Genomic DNA, 14,636 nt, shown 5'->3' with positions numbered 1-14,636 from the left:
ATTATGTGTCTGATATGTTCTTGTGCAGTGGAGACATTTGAGCATCTCTTTGTAGGATGTCCATAGTTGATTGATATTTGGAGTCGTATTACTATTTGGTGGGGTTTCAACATTCCATATCAGATGTCTGTGCAATCTTTACTCTCTTGGCCCGATGATGTCACGTTGAGAACCGGTTAATGGAAGGTTTTTGATGAAATCATCTTCACTACTTTTTGTACCATTTGGAATTTTAGAAGTTTGGTCATCTTTGGAACGGCTATCCCAAAAAAGTATTTTCTATTTGATGATGTAGTAGATAAGGCTTTCTTTTGGATTTCTTATACATGTAGCAAATCTAAGATTCGTTGGACAGTCTGGCTTTATAACCCGGTTTAAGCTACTATTTTGATGTAATTGTTTCTTCTAGCTCCTTCCTAGTTTAATAATATTTTGTCATTCGACATCAGTTAAACCACTCCTGTGTTCTTTATTGTTTTATTTATTGTTTTTTGCTAAGAATCAATCGATCCTACTATAACTTTATTTCAACAATTGGTATCAGAGCAGGAGAATGTGTAATCAATACGCATTCCTTCTGTTTGAAGAACTCTTTGGGTTTTCCGCTTTTATCGAAAATAAAGAAACCATCTTCTTCCTGTCGACGGTAACTCTTGTGTTTGATAAAACCCTAATCTCAAGTTTACAGGTCTGATTCTAGCAGTACCTAGGAAAGGCTCCTCATGTCACACGATGATTCTCAAACAAATCCCATCAACATCTCCAACAGCATTGGATCCACTACAAGGGTTCCCATTCTTTACACTCAAGACTATGAAGTGTGGGCGCATCACTTTGAAGATTACGTAGTTGGATCTGAAGGTAATGGTTATCTCATCTGGGAAGCTATCACGATTGGGTCGTTTGTTCATTCTAGAACGGACGGGACAATGAAGACTCAAAAAGAATATAATCAGCTTTTGGTGGACGTAGAGAAGATTCCACAAGACGAAAAGGATAAGCTGCTGTGTAACGTGAAATCCATGAGAATGATCAGATTCGCATTGTAGTCTGACACTTCTCGTTTAGTCGGTTCATGCACGACGGCTAAAGAAATCTGGGATAGGTTAAAATAAATATACTCAACCGATGAGGATCTAAAACACTTGATCCAAACCTTGTTGCTCTCAGAATTTGGAGCTTTTGAACAGAAACCTGAAGAGAAACTGACACAGACCTTCGATCGCTTCAATCAGCTCCTCAGCAAGATGATCAAGCATAGCATTGAAAGAAAAGTGATTGAGCAGAAGGTTACCTTCATGAATGGCTTAAGACCAGAATGGATGGCAGTAGTTTCAATGGTGAAAGCTCATGAACAGTTTAAATCATACTCGCTAGCGAAACTGATGGGTATTCTTAAATCACATGAAAGTGTGGTAACCAAGGAGGCAAAGGTAGTTTCGGGTGTGGGATCGCTGGCCCTTGTCTCAAAAGGCAAAAGTGTAGCAGAAGAAGAGGAGGATTCAAATATGTCTGAGTGTGACCTTACCGGCGAAGAATATGCAATGATGGTCACCAACCCAAAGAAGTTTTCACGAAAGAAGTTCCCTGTCAATAAGAACCGAAACTGGAAAGGAAGTTATAGCTTTGAGAGGGTAAAAGAAGAAACGAAGAACACCTCTCAAAAGGATGACGACAAGAAAGAATTCAAGCTTGTAGGAGACTCTGGATTCGACAGCAATTATTGTCATGGAAAGAACCACTCTGCCAAAGATTACATGTTAAGGAAGATGGCTAAGAAAAGGGACGGTGAAGATGATGAGGTTTATTACATGCGAAAGATGGGAGAAATAAAGAAAAAGAAGGCAACTAATAGTTCAATGAATGCCTTGATTGTGCTGGAAAATGTGGATGAAGATGATTTCGGTGGCGTCGAAGTCTGGTCAACCGATTCTGAGGATGAAGAAGTCAGAAAACCCTCACATGGAAGAGCTTATGTGGCAAAATAGGAAGTTACTAGTTCGGCTGGGAAATGTTTAATGGTTACTGCTGGAAGACCAACTGAAGGTGAGCATATGGAGCCGAACCTGAATGAGGACAAGTGTTTTGCAGCCAAGCCCATGAGTGAGAGGATCAACGACTGTGATCGGTTGATCAAAAAGGTACAATCCATCCTTGAATCACTTAAAGTTCCTATCACAAACTATGAAGAAGAATTAAATGAACTAAAGTTTAAATTTTCTAACTTAAGTGGTAGTCTCATACAAACTCGCTTAGCAAACTCTAACCTAACTGACCAACTCAGCAGGGTGTCTTTGAAGAGTGAGGAGAGAAAGATGTGGATTGAGCTGAAGGAGACAAAGTTAGTTAGAGCTAGGGACGAACTTATTTATTTGCAACGAGACAATTTAAAGTTTTTAAAACAACGGAATATTTTTTGTTTAATTGCAAAACGTTATATGCGAATGTTACTCAGTTGCACTTAGACTGTGAAATAGGGAAAAAGATTCACAATATGATCTTACCATTCCTTGAATTTAAGGAGGATGAGGTTATTGTTGACTGTGAATCAATGATATCATCAGACGAGACTTCCATCCCTTACAAAATAGGATTGGACAAGATTGAGACCTTTATTGACTCCAAGGAACACAAATGCATGCTCAAAAATCTTATGGATGAAAATGATAGGTTAAAAATTAAGTCTGAGACCATTCAAACATTTGACTCGTCAAACACCAAATTAATTTCAGGACATAAAATGAATATAGAAAACACTTCTGAATTTGATGAGGAAAGTGAAATGAGCGAAATCTCGGTGGAAGATGTTGTTGATTGCTCTGAATTATTGAAGAGCGAAACCGAGAATGAAAAACCACTCATATCTGAGAACGCGGTTGAATATGCTCGCCTGTCAAAGGAAAAGTTGAAGAAACTCAAAGAAAAAGCGGTTGTCTATCAGAAATTTTAAACTGTGCCAAATGAAGTATATGTTGTTGAAGGTGTCACCAAGAAACAAACGGCAGAATTGAAAATCTTGGTCGACAAAGACAATGCTGAAGGGTGCGACGATCACTTCTGGTTCGCCCCTATCGATAATGCAGATGAAACCATCGGCTTATCAGAGTGAACCTCGTGGAGGGTAAGGGGTAGATATGTTGTTGAACCCATCAACAAACCCTCAAGTTTTGATAAACCGAGCACGAGTGGAACAAAAGCGATACCAGAAGAACCAAAGAAGGCATCCAATGTATCTTCCAAGACAATCGAAGCTCAAGAAGAGAAGCCGAAATCAAGCTTCAATATTCATAAATCTCAAAAGTAGTTGGCTGAACAGAAACGCCAAAGAAATAAGAGATACATGAAGAATCTGAATGAGCGAAAAACAGTTTTGGAAGTCTCAAAACCCCAACCATGTTCCTTCCAAGAAAGAGTCAAATGTCAAAGGAAATGACAGGCCAAAGATCAACCGAAAGGAAAGTTTCAGTCCCAGCTCCTATTATTCCAAAACTCAGAACCGAACATCCAGTTTCGGTCCTAACGTCAAGGATGAGAACCAAAAGTCTAGTTTCGGTCCTTCTTGCTGCCAACAAAAGCCTTATTCTGTGAAGGATATCAAATGAAAGGGAAAGCTTAATTCGAACTCTACAATCAATAATAAGAAAAAGTCAACTAACCCTAAGACTTAAAAAAATATTCGAAAACCAACTAACAAAACAACATCTGAAACACCAAAATTTAAACAAGACAAAAATAAAATAAAATTTTACACCATCAAAAGAAAAGACAAACCCACTCTAATAAAAAGAACTTATTTGGTTGATATTGTTGTTGCTATTCCTTTTTCTGTAAAAGACTCACCAGGGCCCAAGAGACGTTGGGTTCCTAAATCTGCTTGAATTTGCAGGTTATAAGTGACGAGTAGTTCGATGACGAATGGTACATAGACAGTGGCTGCTCACGTCACATGACAGGAAGGAGGGAAGAGTTGAGGAAGTTTCGGTCCCTTAAGGATGGCGGATGTGTAAAGTATGAAGACAATTCCTATGGCACAATCAAAGGAAATGGAATGATAACCAACAGAGAATTCACAATTCGAAAAGTGGCTTACGTGGAAGGATTGCAACACAACCTCATCAGTGTATCTCAATTGGTTGTGGGAACCGGTTTGAAAGTTTCATTCGATGATGAGGGATTGGAAATTATTGAAAAGCAATCCAAAAGAGTTCTGTTGAAGTCTGAACGCAAGGGAGAGATGTATCATTTAAATCTCAACCCAATTCGAGGAAAACCAACAATATGCTTGTTGTCAATGATTTTGTTCCATATTTCATAAGAAATGACCATGTTGCCCTTCAATTGTTTTTTTATAAATACTTCTTATCATATAGTGTTTAGCTCATAATAAGTTCAATTCCAGAACATGAAGCTTCTCTAGGAGTAGTAGCATAGCTAGAGCACAATAACATGATGTTACAAAAGTTCGTCTTAAGGAATGTCAAGGTTTTGCATAATATGGTGTTGGAGGGTAATATTAGAAAAATATTGGTTTCTTAATTTGTATTTGATTGGGAGTGGTTTTTTTTTCTTTTGCAGTCACTTGTTGATGGATTACATGCACATAAGGATTTTGCTTATGATATCCTTAGGTTGAGTGGTAAGTTCATTATTTTTTTTTCACTTTTTCTTCTGTGTATCTCTTAATAATGCTATAATTTTACAATGTGTTAAGTTAACACGAAGGTTCTTTGTTATATATATATATATATATATATATATATTCCTATTCATGAATGGGATAAACTTTAGATATATATCCAAGAAAACATGATCACAACGACTTAATAACATATATATGCCATTTTAGAACTCTTAAACTAAGGTCTTCAATTTTAATCATCAATCCATAACTTTCTTTTCTAGAAACAGGTACTTTTATTATTCTTAATACATGGAATACAAATTTATATTCATTCTTTGTATTAGGAGTATAATTGTTTTCTAGATCAGATGTATAACTTTCTATTCTAGATCATATACATATTTATCAGCTGATTAAAAATAATTGTGTTTACTTTCTTTTCTTCTGTGCATCTCTTAATAATGCTATAACTTTCTTTTCTAGATCAGATGTATATTTATCAGCTGATTAAAAATAATTGTTTGATTCTCCTTTGGTTCACTCTATTAGTCTCTTTTTGATATATTATCTGACACAGAGAATGTTAAGGTATTGTGTTTACCCCTACTGGTTTTTGTTGCTTTGTCTATTGTAATAATCTAAGCATATTATTGAAAATCTATGACTCAGTCTGTCTCCCTCACTACTATTCAAGCCCAAAACGTCTTTAATCTTTGACATTTTAAGTTTTATGATTCGATCTATCATTCTCACCATGAATCAGACCTAAATGTAACCAAAATCTTTATTTTCCTGGCAAATTTGTTGATTTTGGGTTTTGAAGTAATATGAAATTAGGAAGATTTAGGATTTGGGGTTTGATTTATAGACCTTCTTAACATCCACACATGCTTTGGCAAATCTACTATGAAAGATTATCTTCTCTTTATTAAAATTGAGTTCATTAACTGAAACATCACATATGTTTTTATTGTTTTTTAATCCATAATGGTTCAAGAATACTATTTGGTAGCAATGTTGCATATACTTCTGTCCATATATGAAAAAGAAAGCTAATTTACTTGGCTAATGAAAAGAATTTATAGTTATTTTTTTTCCAGCTCAAGTAATTGTATGTTTTCCATTGGACATGAATGATACAACTGGCCTTTATAATATTAGGAGTTCTTTTTAAGAAAATAGAACTTAGTTGTTACCATATTCTATCAGCTGGTTTTGAACTCTTTTTTTACTTTGATTTTTTTTTTTTTGTGTTTTCACAAATTCATATTTGTTTTCCGTTTTTTTATTAAAAGTATAATGTTTATTTTGGAAAACCCGGTTGATTAGCTTGTATATTTTTTGTCTGATAGGTGTGGTAATGGTAATATTTCCAAGTTGTCAAGGTCTTATAACCAACAATAACTCCAATGGTTTAAAAGGTGCAAGGATTGACAATTTGGCCTCTAGCTTATGGCTTCATGGTCCAGTCATTAAGGCGCAATCTGGACCAATTTATGGGTGTGGGTAACTTCCGTCGCCAGTTCACTGCTTATATGTTCTTTGCCGATGCACACGTTTTTTGTAATCAACATGTTTCTAAAACATAACCATTCATCGAAAGAGGACTCCTTGCTAAACTAAAACCAACGTCCACCAAAGATAAACTAGTTTTCAAAATGAATTATTATGCGACTAAAGTATTCACATCCTAATCATAAACCATAAACCCTAAACCTTCAATATTAAACAATAAATGAAACTATTTTCCATAATGTCATACAATTATTTACATACATTTATGATATTTTTAAATGGTGAATGCTATTTATAAAGCATTTTTTTCTTTGGAATCGAATATGTTATCATGAAATAGAAATAATCTATTTTTTACCCAATGGATCCAACATAGGAAAACATATATCCAATATACACAAAAGCGACAAATACAATAACAAATATATTGTTCGTAAAAGAAAAATTAATCATTAAATTAAAACTAATCACCTATAGAAACTAACTTTTGAAAAAAATAATTCACCACCCGTCGTTTGGCGTGGATAAACGGCTACTATGTGTGTGTGTATATATATATATATATATATATATATATATATATATATATATATATATATATATATATATATATAATAAACATGATAAATTATTTCCTAAATAAATGGGGCACCTCAGCAGAAGTTGATGAAGGCTATGATCGAGAAAGCTTGCAAGCTTTGCTCGTAAGTGGTGATCATGATCTTGAAATGACATCGACCGCCCAAGATTTAAGTAGTTAGCCCGAAAAGGAAAGGAGGGGACGGATGGACCTGGAATTTTCATGATCGGCCAAGGCCCAGTTTTATTGGCTTGTATTGTAGTCTAGGCTCTAGTGTCTAGTACTGCAAACTGCATTGGTCTGAAGTAGTGGTGCACAAAAAAACCGGTTCACGATCCGAACCGGTGTCCGAACCGAAAACTGGTTCACCTCTGAACCGGTCCAAGCTAGAACCGATCCGATGCCGAACTGAAGCGGCGGTTTGAACCAATTCGTATTTCCGAACGACGAGACCGGTTTCAAACCGGTTTACAATGAACCAGACTTTCGAACCGGTTTTGGACCGATTATGAACCGGTTTTTGAACCAATTATGAACCGGTTTTTGGACCAGTTATGAACCGGTTTTTCAAAATGTTTTTTTTATGTAACCTATAATATCCCAAAAAGTAAAACAAATAATCAAAAAAATGTACACTTTCTGCCGGTTTTTTTTAACATGTTCAAAGAACCGGTTCAATAAAACAAACAATCAAAAAAATATACAATTTCTGCCGGTTTTTTTTAACATGTTCGAAGAACCGGTTTTGAACCGGCTTAGGAACCGGTTTAAGATGATCCGGTTTGAAGTGAACCGGTTTGCACTAGGCCGAAGCGGTTTGTATAGGATCGGATAAATTTGATGGTGAACCGGTTTAAGGGTGAACCGGTGTTGACTTTGTTGACTTGAACCGAACCGGTTAGGAAAAAAAACCGGTTTGTACACCTCTAGTCTGGAGTGTGGTGGGACCGACTGGAGAATATTATTAATTAGCAAATGTATGTGACGAAGACCGTTTAGTGATGTAATTAATTAAGTAAATGAATTGCAGCCAAGTGAGGTGAGGTCTAAAAAAAAGGGAAAAGTTTGAGAAGTGTAGAAATTAGAAAAGAAAAAAGGCCCACCCAGACTCTACATAACATAACATTACATTACAGCGCGAGGAGAAAATTAAAAAAGGAGCAAGGTTCAGACATTGACGGAAAGCTCAAGTTGGCCACTGGATGAATCAAAATACGCTTCAATGACAGTTGTTCCAGTACCACCACCTACATTTACCTCCAATGCCTCTGCAAATAGTTTCACACCTTGCTTCCAAAACCGTGAATCTGATCACAAACAAAACAATAATTGGATTGGACTTTTGCAAAGTATGAGATACTGATTTTATATCTTATTTTGATGAGAAGCATTAATTAAGCATAGCATGTTATGTTAGATGTTACCTCCTGGGCCAGTTGACATGACAATGTTGTTACTTGAATCCATCACCCAATCTATCCAAACTGCAAACCCATGGCACACACCTGCCTCTATAAACTCAACCTGTAAATTGATACAAAATATATATTATGTTGTTTTTCTTTCATTACATACCCTAATAAATTAGTACAACTTTTTTTTTGTACCTTGGCTTTCCCATGGCATGAACTCAATGGTTTCATCAAATCAAACTCCATAATGGTGCATGTATCACTAAGTTTCTGCAAATAATTATTACATGGCATGAGTGTGAGTGTGAGTGTGAGTATGTGATTCATTCATTCTAGTTTTTGGAATTACCTCAACTTCTCCACATTGCCAGATAAAAAAGGGTAAACAAGGGCTTTCGCTTGAAGATGCTCCTAAAGTAGAGTTCACCACACTCATACTGTGATCAAACCCTTCAATCTTTTCTAAGGAACGACGACTTCTCCACAGATCCTACACTTCCATCAAAACAATCAACCTCAAAAAAATTTACAGTGATTTCTTCTATGTTCTACTTCTACATTTGGTTCAAATTAACCATTACTACTTTCATATCCTTTTTATATGTAAAAACTTCTTTCTCATATAGGGATAAAAAAATATTCATCTCCCATTTTTTCAAACATGCATGCACTTACTTACCGGGAGAGACATTGCACAAGCCTTGAGAATTCCTTTGCAAGGCATTATGCACACGTCTTCAGATAACACAGAATCAAGCATCGTCCTTTTGCTCCTTCAAACCATTATTTTCAAAATTAAAATAAATACCATTCACTTCAAATGTATTATTACTTGAGAGAGAAATTTACCAAAACTGCAGGTTTTGCCAAGGAAGCATTGCCTCAGCACCAAAATAAAACGGCTCTGCTATTAACAGATCAACCTGTACACAACAAAAGAAAAGCTCTTATTTGTTGGAAAAAACAACTAAATAAACTACTTGATCGTTACTTAAAGTGATGAACAGAAACCCTTTTTTATAAAATGTGGATGGAGTAACCTTCTTTTGATGAGTATCATCCATAGTCCATTGTTGTTTCCTGTTGCTTATAACTTCTACTCGATCCATCGAGTAACCATTTTCATTAGCAACAGCTTTCAAGTATTGGAAACCCTTCTCCCGAATACCAGGAAACAATGATATTATGTGTGCCTTTTTGGAAAGATGAGCAATGCTGATTGTTAAAAAAACACTATCATCAGCAACAACACACAAAGGAGACTCTTTCTCTTCCAACTGCAATGCAATCACATGAAATTCCACATCATGTTTGTATCACTATGTACATATTTGATGAGACTTGAGAAGGAGACAGAGATATTACAGCATGGTTTATGGCCTTTAACATGGAAAGCCTCCAGTAGCTATCTCCATAGATTGCAATTCTTTCAGGTGAGAGATTAATAATGCGAGAGTCTTGACTTCTAAACTCATCATCATCATCATTCACATATGATCTCTGAGCCTTGAATCCGTATGAAATGTTGGTTTCTGTATGAGTAGCTTCCATACAAACATGTGTGTCCTTGCATACAGACAAACCTTTCCCTTTGGTGAACCAGACACACTGTTTCCAATGGTCACACCAATTTCTAGTACCTATCCATTTAGGGGCTGTGGAATAAAAAATCTCCCCTTCATCATCAAGCTCAAGTACCCACCTAAAATAAAATTAAAAGTACAAGTGTCTATCTATCTGACATGTTTTCATATATAGAAAAAGAAAATCATCAGTAGTTCAAAATAACATACCATGAGATAACAGCATGAACTATACCATCATCAGTTGCCTTTATATACATCTCCTTTTCTCCATGACTGTCTGGCCGTTTCCAAAACTCAAATTCAAAAATTTTGAAAGGTTCCGACAGCTGGATAAATACTAATTAAACTGAGTAGGAAAAATAAAACTTTAAGAAAAAAAAAATGAAGAAATAATATTTACAACTACCAGTCGAATGTCTTCAGCCATTGCATCACAATGCATGGAAAATTGTTGAGGTTTGACTCCTATAATATTCTCCTTTCCTTTTGGAACAAGGTGAATTCCATCTTCCATGTCTGCTTCATTGTTAAATAGATCATGCAGTTTCCACAAGTAAGTGCTTTCCACCAACTAAGAGAAAAACAAAATGAGCTATATATATACATTAAGTATTAAGTATTAAGTATGGTTATTGAAAAAAACAATGAATCACCTGGGCATATGTAGTGGCTCTATAAGGCACTGTTTTATAATTTTCCACCAACAGATTGTCATATGCATGCTGAAGAGTGGGGATCAGGCCTTCACCCAGGAGTTCTGAGTCGAGAATTTCACTCACAAGAACATGAGCACGAGAAGCAATGTCAACACCAACTTGTAACTCGTCAGATCTCTTGTTGAAAAGGCGTATCTTATGATCCATATTATTGGCACGTAAAACCTTCTTCATCAACTTCACCATAGGAAGGTATGATTCACATGCAGTCACCATTCCTGCAATGCCCATAGCCCTTGCACCCATCATAGATAGCAAGCCAGTTCCAGATCTACACAAAGTGCAGAAAATCTTTAAGTCTTAACTCTTAACATAAGCAAAGGGGAAATGTAGTGACATACCCAATATCAAGAACATGACAGCTTTTTGTAACAGTTTTATCAATGGCGTCACGATATGCTTTGTTTCTTGGAGCATCATTGAGCATGTCAAGGTAAGAAGTGGTAGCCAGCATTGGTTTAGGGGATATATCATCGACTTCTTCTTCAATCACTACCCACTCTGAGTTACCGGTGAGTGGGTCGACTCTGAGTTGGAACATAAGACCGGTTGACTCAGGGCTCATTGCTTTACTTGAAGGATGGCTAACACTCGAAAGTGTACGAACTAGGGTTCGAATGCTCAAAACTGCTAACCTATTTAATCCATTTTGAGCCCTGAACTAAATGAAATTAATCATTAAAAAAATAAATTAACCTAATTTACCAAACGAAACAAAAAAGAAATGAAATTAGAAGCAATTAGAAAAGACTAAATGATTGTACCCAACATATCATTAATCATTCTACTTTCAATGTGCCATGCTTTAATAAGAAAAAACAAACACACAACACTTACAAAATGAAAGTAGGATGATATATTACTTTATCCAGAACCAAAATTTGTATCCTAAACTAACGATTTGATTCCAATATCTTACATTTTCATCTCATCACCAGGGCCGGTCCAAGCCGGTTTGAGGCCCTTTAAAACTTAAAAAAATAGTATTTTTTTGAACAATAAATGATATTACATTACAGCTAGCAAATACAACTAAAAAAATGATTTTTTTTTTCAAGAAGTGTAGATAAATCTTAGAAAAAACATAAGAATCATAAATGTCAATAAACATTAAGCTCTAAAATCTGGTTATCAAGGTATTAAAAATAACACTTTAAGCAACAATAACTTCAATTACCCCTGTAAAACACTTTGATCACTGAACAAGAAATAAGGTTAGATGGAAAAATAGTCTTAATATTCCATCATTATTGGGATCGAAATTTTGAGTCATGACTACAAATTAAGAAATTAATATGCTAAACTATTATACAAACATCAAACACACAACAAAAACCTTAACTCTAAATCCCATAAGTCTCCTAGACATTTTATCAAACATGTGGCGTACATACCCATTAAAGGAAAACATATACCAAGCTTCAGGACGTCCTTCTCTCTTTCTTCAATGGTGGTATTTTATCGCTTATTTATCCTATTCCACTTCATCTATCTCTTGTCAATTTTAGTACCTGAAAATTAACAATTTCAAATTATATACAAATGTTCTATTTCAATACAACCAGATGAACGTAGAAAAACACATAAATAAAGTTGAGCTTCAACAGTTAAATCAATAGATGAGTAGAAGTTTGTGACTCTCGATTCTCAATCGTGGTGGTATGGTGCTATGCTATTTCAGGAAAAAAAAACTTGCGAATTGAAAATAACAAGGGCAAGAATCGAGATTCAGTTGTTAGAAATCGTGAAAAGAAGGAGAAGCAAACAACAATAAGACTCTCGATTCACTATCAATTCTAGTATCAATGTATGATAGGATAAAAACTGAAAAGGAGGAAAATACTTGGACAAAATCAGAGCATTAGAAAGTCAGAAAAGATGAGAAGAAATCGATTCATTTGAAATTTAAATAAGAAAAAGAAGAAATCGACTAACCGTTGCTTCTGGAAATGGAGAATGTTGAAGAGTTATGGCGCCTTGGAAGTCGGATATCGCTCGCCTATTATCAGGCTTCCTCTTTTGGATGGGGCTTGGCCCATTCCTATGGGCCGGCCCTGCTCATCACCAACTGGGCCAATTTTAAACTGTATTCCTAAATCCAAAGTGTTTCACAAACAAGGGACAATTTTAGCTACTTAGACTTTCATAAACCTAAGTTAGTGCATTTAAATGACTCGTGGTTGTCTAACATGGCCAAAAGTTAAAAAAGTTGAAAACTTTGGTAACATGGAAAAACTTATCATCGTAGACAAAAATTAGATCAGATAATAAGATAAACCGTGCTAAAATCAAATAGAAATTTGTAATAACAAGTAACCCTAAAAAAATTAACCAAATTGTTGATTTTAAGTTTTTTCAAGTTTTCAACAAAATGACAAATAATTGAAATAATCCTAGACTTGCTTAATGCTTACTTGTTTCATTCTTGCAACTTGAGAGGGAAGTAATAATTAACTAAGTTTTCAAGAAAATGAGAAATAACTGAAATAATCAAAAGACACTTGCTTAAATGCTAAATGCTTTCGTGTTTCATTCTTGAAGGTGGAAAGCGAAGTCGCCGGAACTGTGGGACCGCCGGACGCCGGAAATGGCGGTGAAAGCTGCGTAAAAAATACTAGAAGTCTGAAGTGGGAGGAGCAGGGGTAGGGGCGTGTGTCGCTACAAAAGAATGGCGAGCAGCTCTTCTGTTTCTTTCTTTCTTCCCTGATCAAACGAACCAACTAATCGGTATCATCGAACAACCAAATTTGTTAAACCTGTGGGGCCACTTTGTTTTGAAATCGGGGTTTTTAAGTTTATGTTATATGATTCATCTTCGAGTTTGGACTACTAAAATAGTTTAGGCTATTTAAAAACATAAGACTTATAATATTAGAGGTAGCTCGATTTTTCCACTGTAGGAACGATGTATAAAAAAAATTTCTAGAACAGCAACGGGAGTCGGGAGATTAGAGTCTGGATTTGGTTTGCCTCCATCGGACCACTATACCAGGCAATAATAACATTTGGGCTTCAGAAAAAAATTATATACTAATATTATTTGGCCGAGATTAATGACCCCTCCAAAGTTGTTAAAAAATATTAATCTTACATTTTCGAGATTTACATGTATACTAAAACTCAACTAATATTATAAATTTGCGATTATAATAAGAACGATATTAGTTACTACAATTATATATCTTCAACAAAATGATTACACTTGTTATAATCATTATGATTGAGACAAAGATCAAGGATCCAATTGGAAAAATGAGAAATGTTAAGGGCCAAAATTCATTTTCCAATGTTTTTTATAACTTTAGAACCGTTATTTTCCACAATTTAAATTCAGAACTTTTGGGATTAAAAACAAATGTTTTTAAAATATTATTTTAAACTACCATAACAAAAGATGTTTCGACGAACAATTCCATTCAGGTCAAAATGTGTGGAACAAATCTTTTACGTGAATTGTTGTCGACTACAAAATAAAATATTTATTATTTTTTAGTAACAATCACAGCTTCTCTACGTAAAAAATAAATAAATAAAAACTATGATATTGTTGGTTATTTTTGTAAACAACCAATTTTTGCTTAATTTTGAAAAGAAGTAAATGAGATTAGTCTATTTGTTTTTGTATGTCTCTTTTTTTATTTTATTTTAAACAAGAACTAGCCAAAATTTACAAACATTCCACCCAATAACCACATATTTTGCAGGTCCACTGCACAATGCTTTAAATATCATCGGTTGCTAACATTTTGCAGGGCAAGAGAACAAGAGAAAAAAATTTCTTTTTTTTTTGGGAACTGCCGCCATATATTGCAGGGTAAGTATTGAGAATTGGGTAATGTAGCGATAAATGGGTGAGAATTTCCCTGACACTGCAAAATGGGGGGATTTCGCATAAACTGAAAATGTCTATTTTTTTTACTTTTCGATTTTATAGGTTATTAAGACAATCGATTAATGTTGCTTTATGTATTTTTATGTCATGTGGTGGGTTCTTTTGTAGTGTTTTCTTCAAAATCGTTGTCGCAATGACAAAGCATCCAATGCATACTACAAAACATATGTCCCTTCATCAAAACACACACACACACACAAACAACTCCAAAGTTCTCTATTCTATTGCTTGAATCCAAACTATGCAAATAGAAAATTGTATTCACATTGCACAAAGTGACATTTATGTTCAGATTGTCCTTGGCACTACAAATG

At 35.0% G+C, this 14,636-nt stretch overlaps 1 protein-coding gene across 9 annotated transcripts; it reads right to left on the bottom strand.

Annotated features, from left to right (window-relative positions):
* Positions 1–7,797: 7,797 nt before the first annotated feature.
* Positions 7,798–12,475, bottom strand: PRMT7 (protein arginine methyltransferase 7). 9 transcript variants are annotated; one of them, XM_079004028.1, is made up of 14 exons: positions 12,366–12,475; positions 11,825–11,941; positions 10,772–11,091; positions 10,368–10,701; positions 10,121–10,285; positions 9,922–10,040; positions 9,494–9,830; positions 9,169–9,405; positions 8,978–9,051; positions 8,808–8,901; positions 8,478–8,618; positions 8,324–8,398; positions 8,141–8,240; positions 7,798–8,023 (listed from the first exon to the last, which is right to left on the bottom strand). In XM_079004028.1, the coding sequence occupies exons 3-14, from the start codon at positions 10,993–10,995 to the stop codon at positions 7,884–7,886; spliced, it is 2,040 nt and encodes a 679-aa protein (XP_078860154.1). In that variant the 5' UTR covers positions 10,996–11,091; positions 11,825–11,941; positions 12,366–12,475; the 3' UTR covers positions 7,798–7,883. The 9 variants fall into 9 exon arrangements, with proteins under 9 accessions (XP_078860154.1, XP_078860152.1, XP_078860157.1 ...); XM_079004026.1 differs by having other exon boundaries at positions 10,772–11,086; XM_079004031.1 differs by having other exon boundaries at positions 10,772–11,086; positions 11,846–11,941.
* Between the last annotated feature and the right edge of the window lie 2,161 nt (positions 12,476–14,636).

The sequence above is a fragment of the Lactuca serriola genome, chromosome 5, assembly GCF_051521515.1.
Source record: "Lactuca serriola cultivar US96UC23 chromosome 5, Lser_US96UC23_V15, whole genome shotgun sequence".
Classification (NCBI taxonomy): Eukaryota; Viridiplantae; Streptophyta; class Magnoliopsida; order Asterales; family Asteraceae; genus Lactuca; species Lactuca serriola.
Note: the sequence above shows the minus strand (reverse complement) of the source record. Positions and strands in the feature narration are given on the sequence as shown.

Excerpts from the sequence above, each read along its gene's own strand:
- PRMT7 (XM_079004026.1), bottom strand. Across the intron at positions 9,406-9,493 it reads TAAAGGCCATAAACCATGCT|TTGGAAGAGAAAGAGTCTCC; the intron begins GTAATATCTCTG and ends ATTGCATTGCAG. Across the intron at positions 8,619-8,807 it reads CTTGTGCAATGTCTCTCCCG|GATCTGTGGAGAAGTCGTCG; the intron begins GTAAGTAAGTGC and ends ATGGAAGTGTAG.